The 17,344-nt window shown below is 47.6% G+C and overlaps 1 protein-coding gene across 2 annotated transcripts in view; it reads right to left on the reverse strand.

Moving 5' to 3' along the window:
• The window catches only part of CEP192 (centrosomal protein 192), a 2,224,848-nt gene that overhangs the window by 833,705 nt on the left and 1,373,799 nt on the right, over positions 1–17,344 (reverse strand). For both annotated transcript variants that reach the window (XM_078687485.1, XM_078687486.1), the window contains exon 34: positions 13,950–14,059. In XM_078687485.1, the coding sequence (XP_078543611.1) occupies positions 13,950–14,059 (110 nt within the window). The remainder of the gene's footprint in view (positions 1–13,949; positions 14,060–17,344) is intronic.

A 17,344-nucleotide genomic window follows, 5' to 3' on the forward strand; every position in this document is an offset into this window, starting at 1 on the left:
AGGGTTAGGGTCACTAGGGAGGGCAGGTGTACGAGTCGTTTTAAATCAGAGAAAGGAGCGCGCCAGGGCTGCATTTTGGCCCCCCTTCTCTTCACCATTTACATTAATGGTTTGGGAAAGTATCTAGAGGTAGCGGGGGTTGGATGTTCTGCGTGTAGGAGATGCTATAATACCGGCTCTCCTATACGCGGACGTTGTAGTCTTATTAGCGCGCACCGGTATCGGACTCCAGAGACTATTGGACCTATTTGGGGCCTTTATGGACCGGCTACATCTAAAGATTAATGCTAAAAAATCCCATTCGATGGTTGTTGGCCATCATAGAAGCAAGTCCAAACCTAAAACCTTTGTGTGTAAGGGCGAGGTGGTCTCCAGGGTTGCCGTTTTTCCTTATGTGGGGGTCCTCTTTGATGAGAAGGGGTCGTGGGCCCCTCAAAATAAGGCTAAGAGTATATCTGTGGCTCGATCCACATCAGCCCTTATGGTTTTTTCAAAAAGATTAGGGGCCAGGCCCATGGAGGCGCTCTTAAAAGTTTACAACACCAAATGTATCCCAATTGCCACTTATGGCTCATCCCTGTGGGGTTACGTATCTCAAGACAAGATTCAAAGAGTGGAAAATGGGTTTTTGAGATACCTTTTGTCTGTTCCCAAGTCCACCCCCACCTTTTCGATCCATTCCGAGGTGGGCCTGGACTACCTTACAGATAGGTTGAAACTGGCCCCACTCATATTTTGGGCCAAAACATGGCTTAACTTAGAATTAACACTAAACCACGCTATCCTGACTGAGGTCATGGCACTAAATCACGCAAAAAAATACCCTGGCTGGAATATTTGAGAAATGCCTTTACACCGTTAGGCCGCCCGGAACTCTTTCTGTCACCACCTTGCATTAGGAGGGAGGACGTTAACTGGATCAAGAAAAGTTTCTTAGAGAGGGCTAGATTGGCTCGTGAGGGGCAGGAATTGATGAAACCAACAGTTAGATCGCACTTTACCTTAACAATATCCCCCTCACTGGAGCCATATCTTAAAATTGTAACCAAACCCTTTCACAGATTCTTACTGACTAAATCTAGATCTATTCTGATCCACTTTTCCCTGGGTTGTTACCAATCGTGGGCTAAACCAGAAGGGGGTTCACCTTGTAACTGTGATAAATTTTCTCAACAAGATACCAAGCATTTCATTATGTTTTGCGGGTTCTACGCGGGTATAAGGAAAAAATATCTGTTACCAATCCTGAGACAGGCCGGCTTTATTCAAGTCAGGCCCGCATTAACTTACCTCCAGATGTTGAGTAACACCCGCATCATTTATTGCGTGGCCAGTTTTTTTGTGGCGGCAATCAGAATTAAGACAAAAAATGCGCCACTTAATGTATTATCTTGATCAACTATATCTTCTATGCCGATTTTACCCGAATGAATTGTAGCGTATCTTTTAAAGGGGCCTCGCACTGAGTTTGTAAATATATGAATTGGCTGTTTAGGTTTCGCCTGGCCGTAGCACGCAGTGCTCCGCACAGGCGAAAACTTTTGTTAACAGTATGGATATTCATCCCGCCTCTGTTTCCCATTGGCTAGCTCCATAAATGGACGCTAGCCATTGGCAAACAGAGGCGTCCGTCATCCTGCGAGGCGACTCGTGGGCGTTTCTGAGAATTTTTCTCATCCGGCCCCTTTGGACACGTCAGTGCGGCGGTGGGCGTTTACTTTTTTTTTTTGCCGCCTTTTATTTGGTCATTTTCCCCGACCTCTGGCGAGTGCTTGCTGCTGTCCTGCCTTCCTCCGTCCCCCCTCCCGCTGTCCGTGTGCTTGATTATCAGCCTATTTAGGCACGTCTTCCCGTTCCCGCCCCCTCCCGCTGTTCGTGTCCCCGTTCCCGCCCCCTCCCGCTGTCCGTGTGCCTCCCGCTGTCCGTGTGCCTCCCATTTTATGTTAAGTCTCAAGTACTGCTGTTTGCCTGTGTGTGTCAGCTATTCCTACGTATGTCTCTTATGGTATTCCCAGCTTCTATGCCACATATTACTCATTGACTCATGATTGCATGTGGCTGTGCCAGGGGTTTGCAGTGACTCAAACCATGCCACTCTGTATACAGTTGTTTACACATGTCTCTGCCTTAGAGATAGGTACAAATGAAGCCTAAACATATAAATGATGCACGAAGGGCTTGATTATCAGCCTATTTAGGCACGTCTTCCCGTTCCTGCCCCCCGCTGTTCGTGTCCCCGTTACCGCCCCCCTCCCGCTGTCCGTGTGCCTCCCGCTGTCCGTGTGCCTCCCATTTTATGTTAAGTCTCAAGTACTGCTGTTTGCGTGTGCCAGCTATTCCTACGTGTGTGTCTTATGGTATTTCCAGCTTCTATGCCACATATTACTCATTGACTCATGATTGCATGTGGCTGTGCCAGGGGTTTGCAGTGACTCAAACCATGCCACTCTGTATACAGTTGTTTACACATGTCTCTGCCTTAGAGATAGGTACAAATGAAGCCTAAAAATATAAATGATGCACGAAGGGCTTGATTATCAGCCTATTTAGGCACGTCTTCCCGTTCCTGCCCCCCCGCACTGTTCGTGTCCCCGTTCCCGCCCCCCTCCAGCTGTCCGTGTGCCTCCCGTTGTCCGTGTGCCTCCCATTTTATGTTAAGTCTCAAGTACTGCTGTTTGCCTGTGTGTGTCAGCTATTCCTACGTATGTGTCTTATGGTATTCCCAGCTTCTATGCCACATATTACTCATTGACTCATAATTGCATGTGGCTGTGCCAGGGGTTTGCAGTGACTCAACCCATGCCACTCTGTATACAGTTGTTTACACATGTCTCTGCCTTAGAGATAGGTACAAATGAAGCCTAAAAATATAAATGATGCACGAAGGGCTTGATTATCAGCCTATTTAGGCACGTCTTCCCGTTCCTGCCCCCCCCCGCTGTTCGTGTCCCCGTTCCCGCCCCCCTCCCGCTGTCCGCGTGCCTGCCCGCCCCCCTCCCGCTGTCCGTGTGCCTGCCCGCCCCTTTGCCTTGTGACATCGTCAGGAGAAGGTCGAGGAGTAAAATCCCCCTGACTGATGGGTTGGGCCAGTGCAAAGGATTATGCCGTCCTTGAAAGACTAAAACCAAAAATTCACCCCACGCAACACCACCCTTTGTTTGTTGTATTCAGGTGGAAAGTCCGCCCCACCTCCAACCCTAGCTCTGCTCTAGTGGCATCCTAGGTCGCAGGCGTTGCTGGCACTCCATTATCATTACAATTCTAAGGTTTATGCTGGCTAGTAAATGGTATGTGTGTGTATGTGACTGATCCAGAGTGTGTGCGTGTGTGACTGATCCAGAGTGTGTGCGTGTGTGTGTGACTGCTCCTGGGTGTGTGTGTATGTGACTGCTCCAGAGTGTGTGTGTGTGTGTGTGTATGTGACTGCTCCAGAGTGTGTGTGTGTGTGTGTGTGTGTATGTGACTGCTCCAGAGTGTGTGTGTGTGTGTATGTGACTGCTCCAGAGTGTGTGTGTGTGTGTGTGTATGTGACTGCTCCAGTGTGTGTGACTGCTCCAGTGTGTGTGACTGCTCCAGTGTGTGTGTGACTGCTCCAGAGTGTGTGTGTGTATGTGACTGCTCCAGAGTGTGTGTGTGTATGTGACTGCTCCAGAGTGTGTGTGTGACTGCTCCAGTGTGTGTGTGACTGCTCCAGTGTGTGTGTGTGTGTGTGTGTGTGTGTGTGTGTGTGTGTGTGTGACTGCTCCAGTGGGTGTGTGTATGTGACTGCTCTGGTTGTGTGTGTGTGGGGGGCTCTGGGTGTGTGTGGCTCTGGGTGTGGCTGGCTCTGGGTGTGTGTGGCTGGCTCTGGGTGTGTGTGGCTGGCTCTGGGTGTGTGTGGCTGGCTCTGGGTGTGTGTGGCTGGCTGGGTGTGTGTGGCTGGCTCTGGGTGTGTGTGGCTGGCTCTGGGTGTGTGTGGCTGGCTCTGGGTGTGTGTGGCTGGCTCTGGGTGTGTGTGGCTGGCTCTGGGTGTGTGTGGCTGGCTCTGGGTGTGTGTGGCTGGCTCTGGGTGTGTGTGGCTGGCTCTGGGTGTGTGTGTGGCTGGCTCTGGGTGTGTGTGTGTGTGTGGCTCTGGGTGTGTGTGTGTGTGTGTGTGGCTCTGGGTGTGTGTGTGTGTGGCTCTGGGTGTGTGTGGGTGGTAGTAATTGCTGTCTGCTGAGTTCGTCCGTAGGGTACAATAGTTCTCACATTTGCGAGAGATTAAGCTATTGGCAATGTAAATGACCATGCCATTTATTTATCTGTTTTCAAAACCAACATATAAATACAAATTTTGTCATTTACAATGCCAATAGCTCTAAAGGCGAAACCGTTGCATTGTAAATGCTTGTTTTATGTATGTATGCAAATGTTATGCCTTTTATGATTTTAACAAATCGAATAAAGTGTATTTGACTGACTGACTGACTGACTGTGCAGGTGTGGGTATAGAACGCTGCCCTGTTGCTGAGGCAGGAGGTCCTCGAGAAGTGGCAAGCTGACTGGAGGAGTAATGCTCATGCCTAGAAAGTCCAGGTACCACACTCCTGTCACAATATTAAGACATTAGGATAACATGGGACCAGCGGTTTCTGACCTTCTTCTGCACTCCGGGTAGCAAAGGCAAGGGCAGAAAGGTGTATAGGAGTACTGTATCAAATAACAGCCAGAATGCATCTCAGAATGAAAGATCGGGAACTCTAACACAAACGTTTGACATTGCACTTTTTCAATTGTGGCACAAAGATGGAGCCAGGGTTATTCCCACTGATGGAAAACACCAAGCGTCACCTTCGGCCGTAAACGCCACATGTGATCGGCCAGACACCGCCTGCCCAGTTCGTCCACTCAGGTCTTTACCAACGGGTGATTTGTGATCAGGAAAATGCTGACTCGTTCCCGCCTCTTCCAAAGGCACAGTCTCCTGACACAGGACCCCATTTTGCAGCACCATACGGCAATGGTGTTCATGAGACCATGCACTATCCTCCCCCAGATGGGCAGCAGAAAGGCCTTCAGAGTCACATGGATGGCCTGAAACTAAAGCAGACTTGTGTGAAGCCAGCCCTTCCACTGGAGACCACAGTCCCCTGATCTTTTTTCCAGTTGACCTCCCCAGGCCAAAAGAGACATGTCCGTCACTACAGTCAGCTCTGGGTGAGGAAGGGCGAAGGGTCTGCAGCTGAACCAACTGTAGTCCAGCAGCCACCACTGTATGTCTTCAGTCACCTCCTCTGAGACCTGGATGACAGTCAAATTGCCTTGATGTTGGGCTCATTTTACAGCCGAGGGGTGAACCAGAGCCAGACTCCTCTATAGCTGCATAGGACAGCTCCACCGGACATCAGCCAAGGTTGCTCGGGCACAGCGGTAAGTACAGACAGTTATGATCTCTGCCAGGGGGCATTGTTAAAGATCCATCGAGAGCACCGGTCATCTTCTGCCCAACTCTTCAGTATCCACACTTTAGTTTCCATATCCCATAGGAGCGTCTGTATTGAGGTCACGGTCGGGGATATTTCTGCCAACTCCCGTTCCTTGTTGGTTACCTTCTCCACAAGTTTCTTACGGTCATCCTTAAGTTAGCTGAGCTCTGGGCCAATGGCATCTATTTTAAGTTCCAAGGCTTCTCTAGTGGCGGTAATCGCATGCAGTATTTCCTACAGAGTGGTATCTCTGGCCGGCATTGGCATAGAGGATGTCTGCATCTCTATGCCCGCAGTTGTGCTCAGTTTTCCCTGTTCTGGTTCCTTCCTTCTGGTCGTCTTGCCCATTCTTTTCAGAGTTGATTCCAGATTAGGATGCCCTTGTATGTTAAACCTAGCTTGTTCTGAGCCAGTATCTTAGCAGGATTTTTGGTGCCCCAAGGTCAGGGCCCCACCAGTGTTCTGTTTCACTAAGTGGGCCTGCAGGGTGCCATCGCAGCCGGACATCAGACATGGTTTTCCTCGTCTCCCCGCTGTGTCTTCCACCTGCATTCCTGACCCTTGATTACCATTGCCCCTCTACCTTTAACTTTCCTTAAGACGTGTGTACGCGCTAATAACTCATTATTGTGTAATCTCATGTTTTCTCATGCACTCTGATACCTCCAGGTCTAGCCAGCGCTATATAAAACTTTGCAAATAAAATAAATAAATAAATAAGTAAAATAAACTTAAAATTCCATTGCAAAGAACCCATGTACTACCTGGTACTGCCAATGAGTAGGGTGCAGGGCATGAAGTGGACTCAGAACTGCTCTCATCATGATCCAGGGTCAAGCCTGAAACACCATGATCATAGTCCAAATATCTACGTTTCATTGCGGCAGAAGAGAGGCCTAGAATCCTTCTGTGTCCAGGATTGCTCCAATGAATGGAAGCCTCGGCGAAGAGTCATGTGGGACTTCAGCTCGTTGATAGTGAATCACAATTAGGTAAAGAATTGGAAAACAATTGGTTGTGGTCCACAACCGACCAGCGAGCAGTCATTTAACAGGTAGTTGTCAAGGTATAGAAATACAGGTATTGCCAACTTCCAAAGACGGGCCATAACCACTGCTATCACTTTTTGTTTCCATCTGAGAGGAGCTAGTAAGGCTAAAAAAAAGCATTGTGAACAAAGTTCTTATGGCCTACCCTGAATTACAGTTAAGGACTGTAGGACTGCAAGACGGCTAAACAAAAAAATGAATCCTGCAGGTCTGATTGGTCAAATCAATATCCATCTCATGGATATTCTTGAAACAAACAAGCTGCTGGACCGGTCTCAATCAGGTTTCAGACCCACGCATAGTACTGACACTACTCTGGCTACACCAACCAAATCATATACTTTCAAGACAAAAACATTCCTTCATTACTGGTTTTGTTGGACCTATCCGCAGCATTCAATACTGTCTCATCCCAGATATCTGCAGAGACTGCAGGAGTCAGGAAGCCATGAGAAAGTAACAGCATGGTTTAACGATTTTGTAACCTACTGAACCCAGATTATTGGACTGGGTTCTAAAAAACTTGTGCACCTTAAAACTTGATAAGGGGGTGCCACAGGACTCTTATCTGAGCCCTACACTTTTTAACATCTACCTGCCCCTGGCTTTCATAAATGAGTCTTAAAACAACTGAAAGTTGTTCAACACACAGCAGCACACCTCACCAATAATTTTCCAGCTGGACAGCCTCTGATCCTCTTCTGCATTTGCTCCATTGGTTGCCAATCCATAAAAGAATCATTTTCAAAGTATGGTGCATGAGACACACAAATCCTTGCACGGAAAAGGCCCAAGCTGTAGGAGAGTAGGGTCTGCTTCCTATGGTCACCCCCACTTTTTGCTCTGATCCACTGGTTTTTCGACTCTAGTGTGGCTGTGGGCCTGCTAATCAGACCCACAGCCCAGCTGTTCTCTCTCTAAATTCACACCATGTACTTTAGGTACATATCCAATTGGGTATTGGGTCACCTTTGTGAGTCCCTGTATAGTGTACCATAGGTACCCAGGGCATAGGTGCATCCCAGGCCTACCAGGGGCTGCAGCATGTATTATGCCACCCCTGGCTGGCAATCCAAACTGACACAACTGGCTGATCAGTCAGTTGGGGCAAGGTTGTGTAATCACCCCTTGCTTAGGTATAGTATTCCTATACCTACCATTATATATAGACACATATATACCTATAAGTCACTCCTATGGCAGGCCTTAACAATCCTGGAGGCAGAGTGTTTGGTTTTATGTGAGATGGTTGTAGGAAGGTGGATATCTGGCTATGGTTACCCCCAACTTTTTGCCTAGTGTTTTGCTGGTTTTCGACTTAGTTGGCCTGGGATCCTGCTATTCAGGACCCCAGGCTTCCTGCTCTCTCTGTTAAAATGGACTCCATGTACCTTAGGTACATATCTAATTGGATACTGGGCCACCTTATCAGTCCCTGTACAGTGTACCTAAGTACCCAGGGCATAGGTGTACCCAGGGCCTACCAGGGGCTGCAGCATGTATTATGCCACCCCTGGCTGGCCATCCAAAACTGACACAACTGGCTGCAAAGACAGCTGGGGCAAGGTGGTGTAATCACCCTTTGCTATAGATATAGTATACCTATATCTAACCCTAAAATGGACACATATATTCCTATCAGTCACTCCTATGGCAGGTCTTCTCAATCCTGAAGGCAGAGTGCTTGGAATTACGTGAGATGGTGCTCTGGCATGAGCTGAGCCCGTCTGCAGCTTGCGGAACCAAGTCCTAATAGCTGTTCCATGTTAACGCTATACCATATACTCTTAAGTGCATTATAATCCTCGCGATTAAATGCTAACTTTGGTATAACATTATCAAAACATGTTGAGTAAGGTGTCATACGAATTGGAATACTACCCCCTCGCCAATTCTGGCGACGGGGGTAGCATTCCACCCTTCTAGAGGGACACGACATGTATGTAACTGCGAACCCGGTTAAAGTTAACTCGAGCCTTGGCATCACAAAATGGATGCTGCCAGTCTGACCTCCTGCTGCTGGGATTCCTTCCAGCGAGAGAGGCTTGGACAAAGGGTTTCCTGCCTTGGGAGGTGCTAGCACCACCCCAGACAGGATTTTGTGTAATGGGTAGGACAGGCCTGAAAGGAATGAGACATGCCCGGGGCACACACACACAAGGTGTCCTGGGCATACACCGGTTCAAACCAATTGCTGGGGCATCCCTGCCCCAACTCTGGCGCGAAACCAAACAAAGGATAGGGGGTGTAACCACCCCCCTTGCTGGTCCCACCCAGGGGAGGGACCTAGTCACTAGTGCAGCCCCCTTTAGGAGAAAAAGGTAGGAGCTGGTCCCATTCCAAGTTAGATTATCCTGAACAACTTTACAAGAAGAAACTCTGGACTTCGACGTTCTGCTCCACAGAAGACTGAAGAATCTCCCTTGTGGGCAAGGAGTGTTCACCCTGCAACTGCAGGCACCATCAAGCGTCCAGCGGCTTCACTTTGTGGTCTTCCCTCGAGGATCCAGACTTCAGAGCCCGACGAGACCCGGATTCCCAGACCTCTCCGACCTCAACTCACATCTGCAGCACAGCTGAGATCAGTGGGTGCGACGAGACACGTGGGACCGGCCATCTTGGAGAAAACTGCACTTCGCTTCCAGCACGACTCCCGAGGTAAACTCGACCAAGTGCTTTGGGGATTGAGAAGCCCCAGCTCCGAGCAGCTCCTGCACCGAAGATCAGCCCTCCAGCATCCACGAGATCTGCGTGGGACCCTTCTGCCTGTTTGCTGCTCGACACGTTGTCTGGTCACTTGCCGGCTGGCTAGTGACCTCCTAGACGACAAACTTCGCAAACTACACTGCTGGTCTGGTTGGTCCAGACTGGCCCTTGCTCCCTTCCAAAAGAGGAGCAACCCGGACCCTCCTGGTCCACTCCAGACGCCGTTTCCACTCACCGCGTGGGTTGCCTTTGCCAAGGCCTGTTGACTCCAAATCCGGATCCGACACCGCCGATAGCCAGAGCATGCGTGGGACAGCTCGTGCCTCCATCCTGGTCGTCGAAGACACCTCCTGGTCCACGTGGCTGCAGAGACAAGCGTCCCCTCTTCACCTGATCGTGACGACAGCACCTGGTTCCCTCCTGGTTCCACTCCGGTCACTGGCTAGTGACTTTGAACACTGTCCCCTCTGCTTTCAGGTCCTCTTTTTCCTCGATCCACCCGTGGATCGCACCGGACATCTTCCTCCTGGGCACCTGCAGCATCTTTTCTTCCAGGTTCCATAGACTTCAAGGCAGAAACCAGACACGACTTGGCACCTATGCACCCGCAGCCCGTGGGTGAGGTAACGAGAGCATTTCGGTGCTCAAGGGTAGATTAACTCTCCTAGTGTCCAGATTCACAGTCGTTTTAGTCCTAACCAGTCAGGATTGTCCGTACTCACCTTTTTCTTGAACTGTACTGTCCATTGACTTTGTTCCGCATCTCGCGTGTGAGTTCACACTCTGCACACGCCTAAGGTTAAGATAGTGTAGTCCTAGCGAACCTACAGCCTCTGGACAGCTCCATTCCTTCTATAGTTCTACTCATACCATTTACTTAGTATATGGTTTGTCGTGCCCCTAGGGCACGATTGTAATTTTGTGCAACTTGTCGTATTTTTCTTAAGAGATTGTCATGTGCTTAGCCCTCTGACCTCATAAAGAGTTCAGAGGTGTTTGTTATTAATAAATATATGGTTTATTTTCATAACAACCTGTGTGGTGTCCTTTCATCTGGTATTCAAGGGGTTATATGTGGTAAAACAGCTGGCTTCACATGCCAAAAGAGTTTAGCCCAAGACTGCTTCGTCCATGCTACCACTAGGATAGCTGGTCTATAAGGTTGACTTACAACCAATCACCATAAGGGTTGTTTGGACTGATGCAAGGTGGTCACTAGAACTAGTGAACATCATATATCAGGCCAACTTCTCACAATGGTGCTCTGGCATGAGCTGAGCCTGTCTGCAGCTTTCGGAACCATGTCCTTATAGCTGTTCTATGATATAGCCATACCATATACCCTTAAGTGCATTATAATCCTCGCAGTTTTTGCTAACTTTGGTTTGGCTTTATCAAAACATGTCATGTAAGGTGTCATACGCTTTGGAATACTACCCCCCCCCCCCCGGCAGTTCTGGCGGCGGGGGTAGCATTCCACCCTTCTATAGGGAGAAGACATGTAGTTGTGGCTTTACCCGGTTAAAGTTAAACAGAGCCTCAGCATCACAAAATGAATGCTGCTGCCACAGACACGAGTCTGACCTCCTGTTGCTGGACAAAACTCCGGCAGGGGAGGCCTGGACAATAGGTTTCCTGCCTTGGGAGGTGCTAGCACCTCTCCAGACAGGCGTTTAGTGTATTGGGGCAGGGAGGGCTGCAAAATGAGACACTGCCTGGGGCGCACAAGGTGCTCCATGCATAGCCGGTTCAAACCAGTTGCTGGGGCACTCCAGCCCCAGCTCTGGCGCGAAACTGTACTAAGAGAAAGGGGTGTAACCACCCCCTTCTCAGGGTCCACCCATAGGAGGGACCTAGCAGGTAATCCAGCCCCTTAGATTAGTATAAAGATAGGAGTTGTGTCTAGAGACATTAGATTATCCTGGACTGAAACTCTGAAACTGAACTCTTGGACCTTCGAAGTTCTATATCGACTAGAAGACTGAAGACATCTCCCTTGTGGTCAAGGAGTGACCACCCTGTGCAAACAGGCACCACCAGTAACTTGCCGGTTTGCTTCGTCGACGCTCCTACCGGTAGCCGAAGCGACTCAGGAACTGGACTTCCAGACTTATCCGACTCCGATCCACATCCACACCAAAGCTGAGACCCGTGGCGGACACGAGAGACGTGGGACAGGACAGCCTGGACTACCTGCTCTTTGCTAAAACGTGCAGCTTCTGAGGTACCCTCGAAGTTGTGCATTGGGGTTTGAGAAGCCCCAGACCTGAGTGCCATTTGCACCGAAGCTCAGCCCTCCACGAGTGCCGCGTGGGGCCTGCTCTTGCATTTCAGCTCGACGCGTCTTCCCTGTTGCTAGCCCGTTGGCTAGTTAGCCCTCCGAAGACTTCCTTGAGAACTTACACCGCTTGCTTGGTTGCTCCGGGCTTGCTCCAGCTTCCCTGCGAAAGAGAAGCTCCCCAGACCTTGCTGGTCTGACCTGAAGCCAATCTTCCCTTCCTGCGTGGATTGCGTTTGCCACGGCTTGTTGGGTCCGATCCAGATACCAACACCGCAGACATCTAGATCCTTCGTGGCACAGCTCGAATCCAGCTCATGGTCGTCGTCAACGCCTCCTGGTCCTCGTGGCTGCAGAGACAAGCTTCACCTCTTCACCTAATTGCATCTCGACATTGCCTGGTTCCTTCCTGGTCACTGGCTAGTGAACCAGACTCTGTCCTATCTGCTTTCAGGTTCTTCTCATCCTCGATCCACCCTTGGATCCACCCGGACACTTTTCTCCTGGTCGCCTGCAGCACTTCTTTGCAGCTCTCCATAGGAAACAGCGACGAAACCCGACACGAAAAGACACCTAGGCACCCGGCTTCCCTGGGTGAGGTAACTCGAGTACTCCGGTGCTCCTGTGGGTGTTGATTCTCGAAGTGTCCTTAATCTACTACTTTGTAACTTTTACGTTCCCATTATAACTCTATGGTAACTCGCGACTGTGTTCCCACACTGCATGTGTCTCCCGTGGGTCTCCTACTTCCTAACCTTTGGTTCTGTAGTGTAGCCCCAGCGATTCCCTAGGCCTATTCACCATTCCTGAAGTGGTCCTTATACCACTTACTTAGTATATGGTTCGTGAGGCACCTCGGGCAGAATTGTATTTGTGCAACTTATAGTATGCTAAATGAGTAACTTGTAACGTATTTCGAACTCTGACCGCATAAAGAGTGCAGAGAGGTTGTGTTAGTAATAAATATATATATTTGATATATACCTTGTGTGGTGTCCTTTCATTTGGTATTCAAGGGATTATATATGGTAAAACAGCTAGCTTCACATGCTCTCTGAAGTTTTAGCCTAAGACTGCTGGTCCATGCTACCACTAGGATAGCTGATCGAGAAGGTTGACTTTACAACCACCATCATAAGGGTCATTTAGACTGGTGCAAGGTGCCCATTAGAATAGTGGACAACATGTGCCAGGCTAACTTCTCACAGTTAAAAATGCTGGGTTTCCTTCTATGAATCTTTGCAGGGTATTTATTCTACAGAAGAATCCAATTGCCTAAATAAATGTTTGATGCGCAAATTAAAATTGTGGAATACCCTTCCTCTACATATCAAGGCCAGCCCGTCCCGCTTGACATTTAGGAAGCCGGTAAAAACGTGGCTGTTCAACCAGTAAGCACTCCCCTCATTCCTATGTTCTTTTGTCATTGAGCGCCAAGACACCTCCGGGTAGTTGTGCGCTATAAAAATTTCATAAATAAATAAATGTATTTCTTGAGTCTCCCTTTGGGCATGCCTGCCATAACAAAAGGGTAGATCTGTTTCTACAATTTACTTGGGGAAATCATGGTTGTCATGTTCAGAGATTGCAGACACCATCAAGTACCCTGTGAGGTTTAGGGGTCTGGATGGCGACTGTGAGCTAGCCAGGAATCAGGTCAACATATACCAGTGGTATAAGTGGACTTAGTTACATTGGTATTGATGCTTATGTTGCCCAAACGCACGCCCTTTCTGAATTAGTAGGAACCACATGTAAGACCGACATTTCAGATGCACTGTCCAGCTAATGAAATTTATGCTATAATTTATTGATTTATACTGGGTTTCAATCAATTTTTAAGATCATAGCTGTACACATATAAATTGTTCAATTTGCAGGATGTGCATGTGAATCACGAACTGAACTAATATAATTAACTGTATGTGCTTCTAAGACTATCATCATAGCACAAATCATAACAGAAATTTACAATGTTGTATGAACTTGATAGGATGTCCCTTATCAGTGCATTAGGAACATGAGAAATAAGGCAAGTCAAATAAGCAATATAAAATAATGCAAGGCAAATAATTATTGTACATTATCTGAAAGGAACGTATCAGTAATTTTAGTGACAAAGATAACAGTAGCACATATAATATGTGAAGCAGCTGGAGTAATATAAGGCTAGTTTCTAAACTTGCCAACTAAACTTACCATTTTATCATACAATTGAAAACTCACCATAACCTTTACACTTACCAAGCTTTGCCTGAGGCATCGCCTACAGCAAATTCATGATAATTCCACGTAGACCTATGACTTTCTCCAGTTTACAAATGTACTACCTTTTAATTTTCACTTATTACCTATTAAAATCTCAAAGATATACAGTACAAGGCAAAAAGAAAATGTGAAAGTGTACAAGGCATATGGTATGTACAGACAGATATGAATGCTCACATTGCAAAGTTCTTTTGAACCACTTACCTTCTTTTACAAGCTTTTCATTTTGGTATTCCTCATCAAAGTTCATGTTTTTCAAAAGACTGTTGCCAGGAAGGGATTTTCTGACAGCATCAGGTTTGAGTGACAAGATCCTGTTAGAAAATAAGGAAGTCAGTACACTTAAAGAATTTAATGACAATTTAAAATAGGAAGCACATTAGAGGCTCTTAGCGTGGTCTAACTGTCCCTAACCTTATTAACATTATTCTTGCTACTCATATAATGGATGGACTTGCTGCATTATTTCAGACTACACATATCCAGGAGGCAGTCGATCAAAAATCTTTGATAAAATGCATAATATCTCAAATGCAATGTGATTTCTCACTATGAGTATTCACGGAGATCTTACAGGCTGTAGAGTTGTGGTCTCTTTTTGAGTCCAGTATGACACTGATGGCTGTGCTCTGAGGCCACTAGGAGTCAGTCCAGCAGGGTGTTGGGTACACCAATGTGAAGGCTGTTACAGTACTCCAACCTCAAAATGAATTTGGCATATAACTTGTTTACTAACCTCTTGCGTTGGTTCATAGACATTCGTATAGACACGTAGTAGAGTGATATAGTGAGGTAGTTTTATTTGGGCGACACAAACAAATTTTAAGTTTTAGGCAAATTCTTGCGTACGTTTGGTAAGTGTTGCAGGAATACTGATTTATTTTCTCGCAGGTCAGTGGTCCAGAGGAAGGAAGGGAAAAGCAGGAGTTGCCTATTGTCGCTGGACCTGGAGAGCCCCAGACCCTGCTGGGACCTTGGCAGGTTAACATTTTTGAGAGGTTAGTCCGCTGGGCCTTTTCCATCTTTCTGGCAGCGCTTTTTGGTTGGTTGGCTTCAAGGCCAACTGGCTGGGGCTGCTGGATTGGCTTTGCTGTCTCGCCCCTGGTTCTCAGACACAAGGTTTCCTTTGCCCCACACTCCTGCGGTGAAACAAGTACCTTTGGGGTTGTTCTTGGCTGGCTTCTCTCCTGTGGCGTTTTCCATGTCATTTCTACTTCAGCACCAACCTGCAGTTTAAAACATAAGTCAGCTCCCCACACTTTCCCTTCTTGCTGATATTTCCCACTGTTTTCTTGGACTATTCTTTCATCTGACTCTCTTCCCTGTTTCTAGATCTGTACAAGTGCTGTGCCAGAAGAGGAGTCAGGAACGGCAGGCAGAGCCAGCGGGAACTCAGTTAAGTTGAGCCCACACACCTACTAATTAAGCAGAACTCAAGGTTCCCATCATAAATGTGTTATTTATTATGTAGTACTTTAGAATAAGAAAGATTGTAAAATGAACAAACTCTCACCAAATCTACAATCTCTTTACGCCACCTGGTCAGGATCGTAGGACTTCTCTCATCATCGATAAAGGATCCAGGCCCCTATAGTATCTGGCCCAGCGTTGTCTCAAGATTTCCCACCTCCTCAAAGACCTGACTTACTCTCAGTTCGTTCCCCTTCAAGAGGAGGCAAGAACAGAGATTCAATGGTGGATCGCACATATGGAGGTCTCGAACGGGCGCACGATTTTTGGGTCCCAATTCGTAATAGTAACCGAGTCGGATGCCAGCAGCTTGGGTTGGGGAGCTCGTTGAGTGGAGTTTTCCACAGGAGGATACTTGTCCTCAGCGGAGTGTTCCATTCACAAATTGTCTAGAGCTCCTAGCAGGGTAGTTTGCAGTGAAATGCTGGACCAAGAACTGGGCTCAGTGCTGCGTACTTCTCAAGATGGACAACGTGGGGCGGACCGTTAAGTCAATCATCTAGGAGGGACACGATATCAGAACTCATCAGACCTGGCACAGGATCTTTTGGAATACTGCCTTACCAACCAGATTAGGTTGTCAGTGGAACATCTACCGGGAGCTTCCAATCAGGTGGCTGGCTGGCACTCCAGTTATTGGTCCAATTCAAGCCTATGTAAACTTCATCTGCTAGTCTTTGAAAGTCTTTAAAGCCGATGGGGACCATTGTCAATCGACCTCTTTGCCTCTCGCCTGGACAATCAGCTGCAGAGGCATAGCAGTTGGCAACCGGATCCTGTGGCATCAGCAGTGGATGCGTCCCCTCATGATTGGAGCACGGAAAGAGGGTGTGCATTCCCTCTGTTTGCGATGATCATGCGGGTTTCAACGCAACTGCAGTGCCAGAGGGCAGATCTAGTGGTCATTACCCCGATCTGTAGATCACAAGTATGGTTTCCGATTCTAATGGAACTTTCATGAGATTTTCCAATCCCTCTACCCCTATTTAAGGGTCTTCTTTGGGATTCCCAGGGGAGCCCCCATCACCTTTTGCTAATGAATTCACTCCGACTCATAGCATTGCGAGTTACAGGTAACGCTATGCGGTGCTAGGACTTTCAGCAGAGGCTTCCGCCTTACTTACAAAGGCTTGGGCATCACTTAATAAAATTCAGCATTACGTTCCCATCCACCCCCAATGTACAACTCGTCCTTCCTAAGACATCGAGGAAAAATTGGAAATTAGTGGACTTAGCAATGCTAAACTCAGCCCTTAAACACAACCCTCCGAGTAATAGCCAAAACATGGACAGCTTAGCGGTTGCTGCTCAAAAATGGCTCAGCGATGCCGCTAACAAATGCTTGCCCTCTTCCCGCATTAAAGGGAGCAGACATCGCCACCCGGCCCCATGGTTCAATGATAGCCTAAAAATTGAGAAATCCAAATGCAAAGCGCTTGAACGCAAATGGCGAAAAAACTACGCCCCTGACACTAAAAAAAACTATCATGAAGCTAGGAACCTTTATCACACAGCCTGCGCTAAAGCACGAGCCACGTTTGTTTCAAAAACCATCACGGAAGCCACTAATATGCCAAAAACCCTTTTTAATAAAGTAAAAGAACTGGCTGGCGCTCACACTACAGCTGAAGCACCCCCACTAAACACTCAACAATGCCAGGCTTTAGCATGCTTTTTCACCGAAAAAATTGATAAAATTATCCTTGATATTAATGCCAAAAACAAAGAACCATCCTCTTACTCTGACTCAGAAATAACTCCCTCCTGTGCCAATACATTGGAATCCTGGCCTGCCTTTTCAGTAGATCAACTGAAATTGATTCTTAAGACCATTAAATCCGGCTCTCCTAGGGACCCTATTCCAGTCAAAATCATTAAGCAACTTGATGACAGTGCCTTGGAAATCATTGTAAATCTTTACAATTCCTCTCTTGTCCTTGCCACTGTCCCAGCCCTATGGAAACATGCCATGGTTACGCCTCTTTTAAAAAAACCTACAGCAAACCCAGATATCCTTGCCAACTACAGACCAATATCCCTGCTTCCTGCCTTCTCCAAATGTATGGAGAGACATGTGCATTCAGCTCTATCAAATTTTGCAGAAGAAAGTTCACTTCTACACCCTCTCA

Source organism: Lissotriton helveticus, chromosome 4_1 (assembly GCF_964261635.1).
Source record: "Lissotriton helveticus chromosome 4_1, aLisHel1.1, whole genome shotgun sequence".
In the NCBI taxonomy this organism is placed as follows: Eukaryota; Metazoa; Chordata; class Amphibia; order Caudata; family Salamandridae; genus Lissotriton; species Lissotriton helveticus.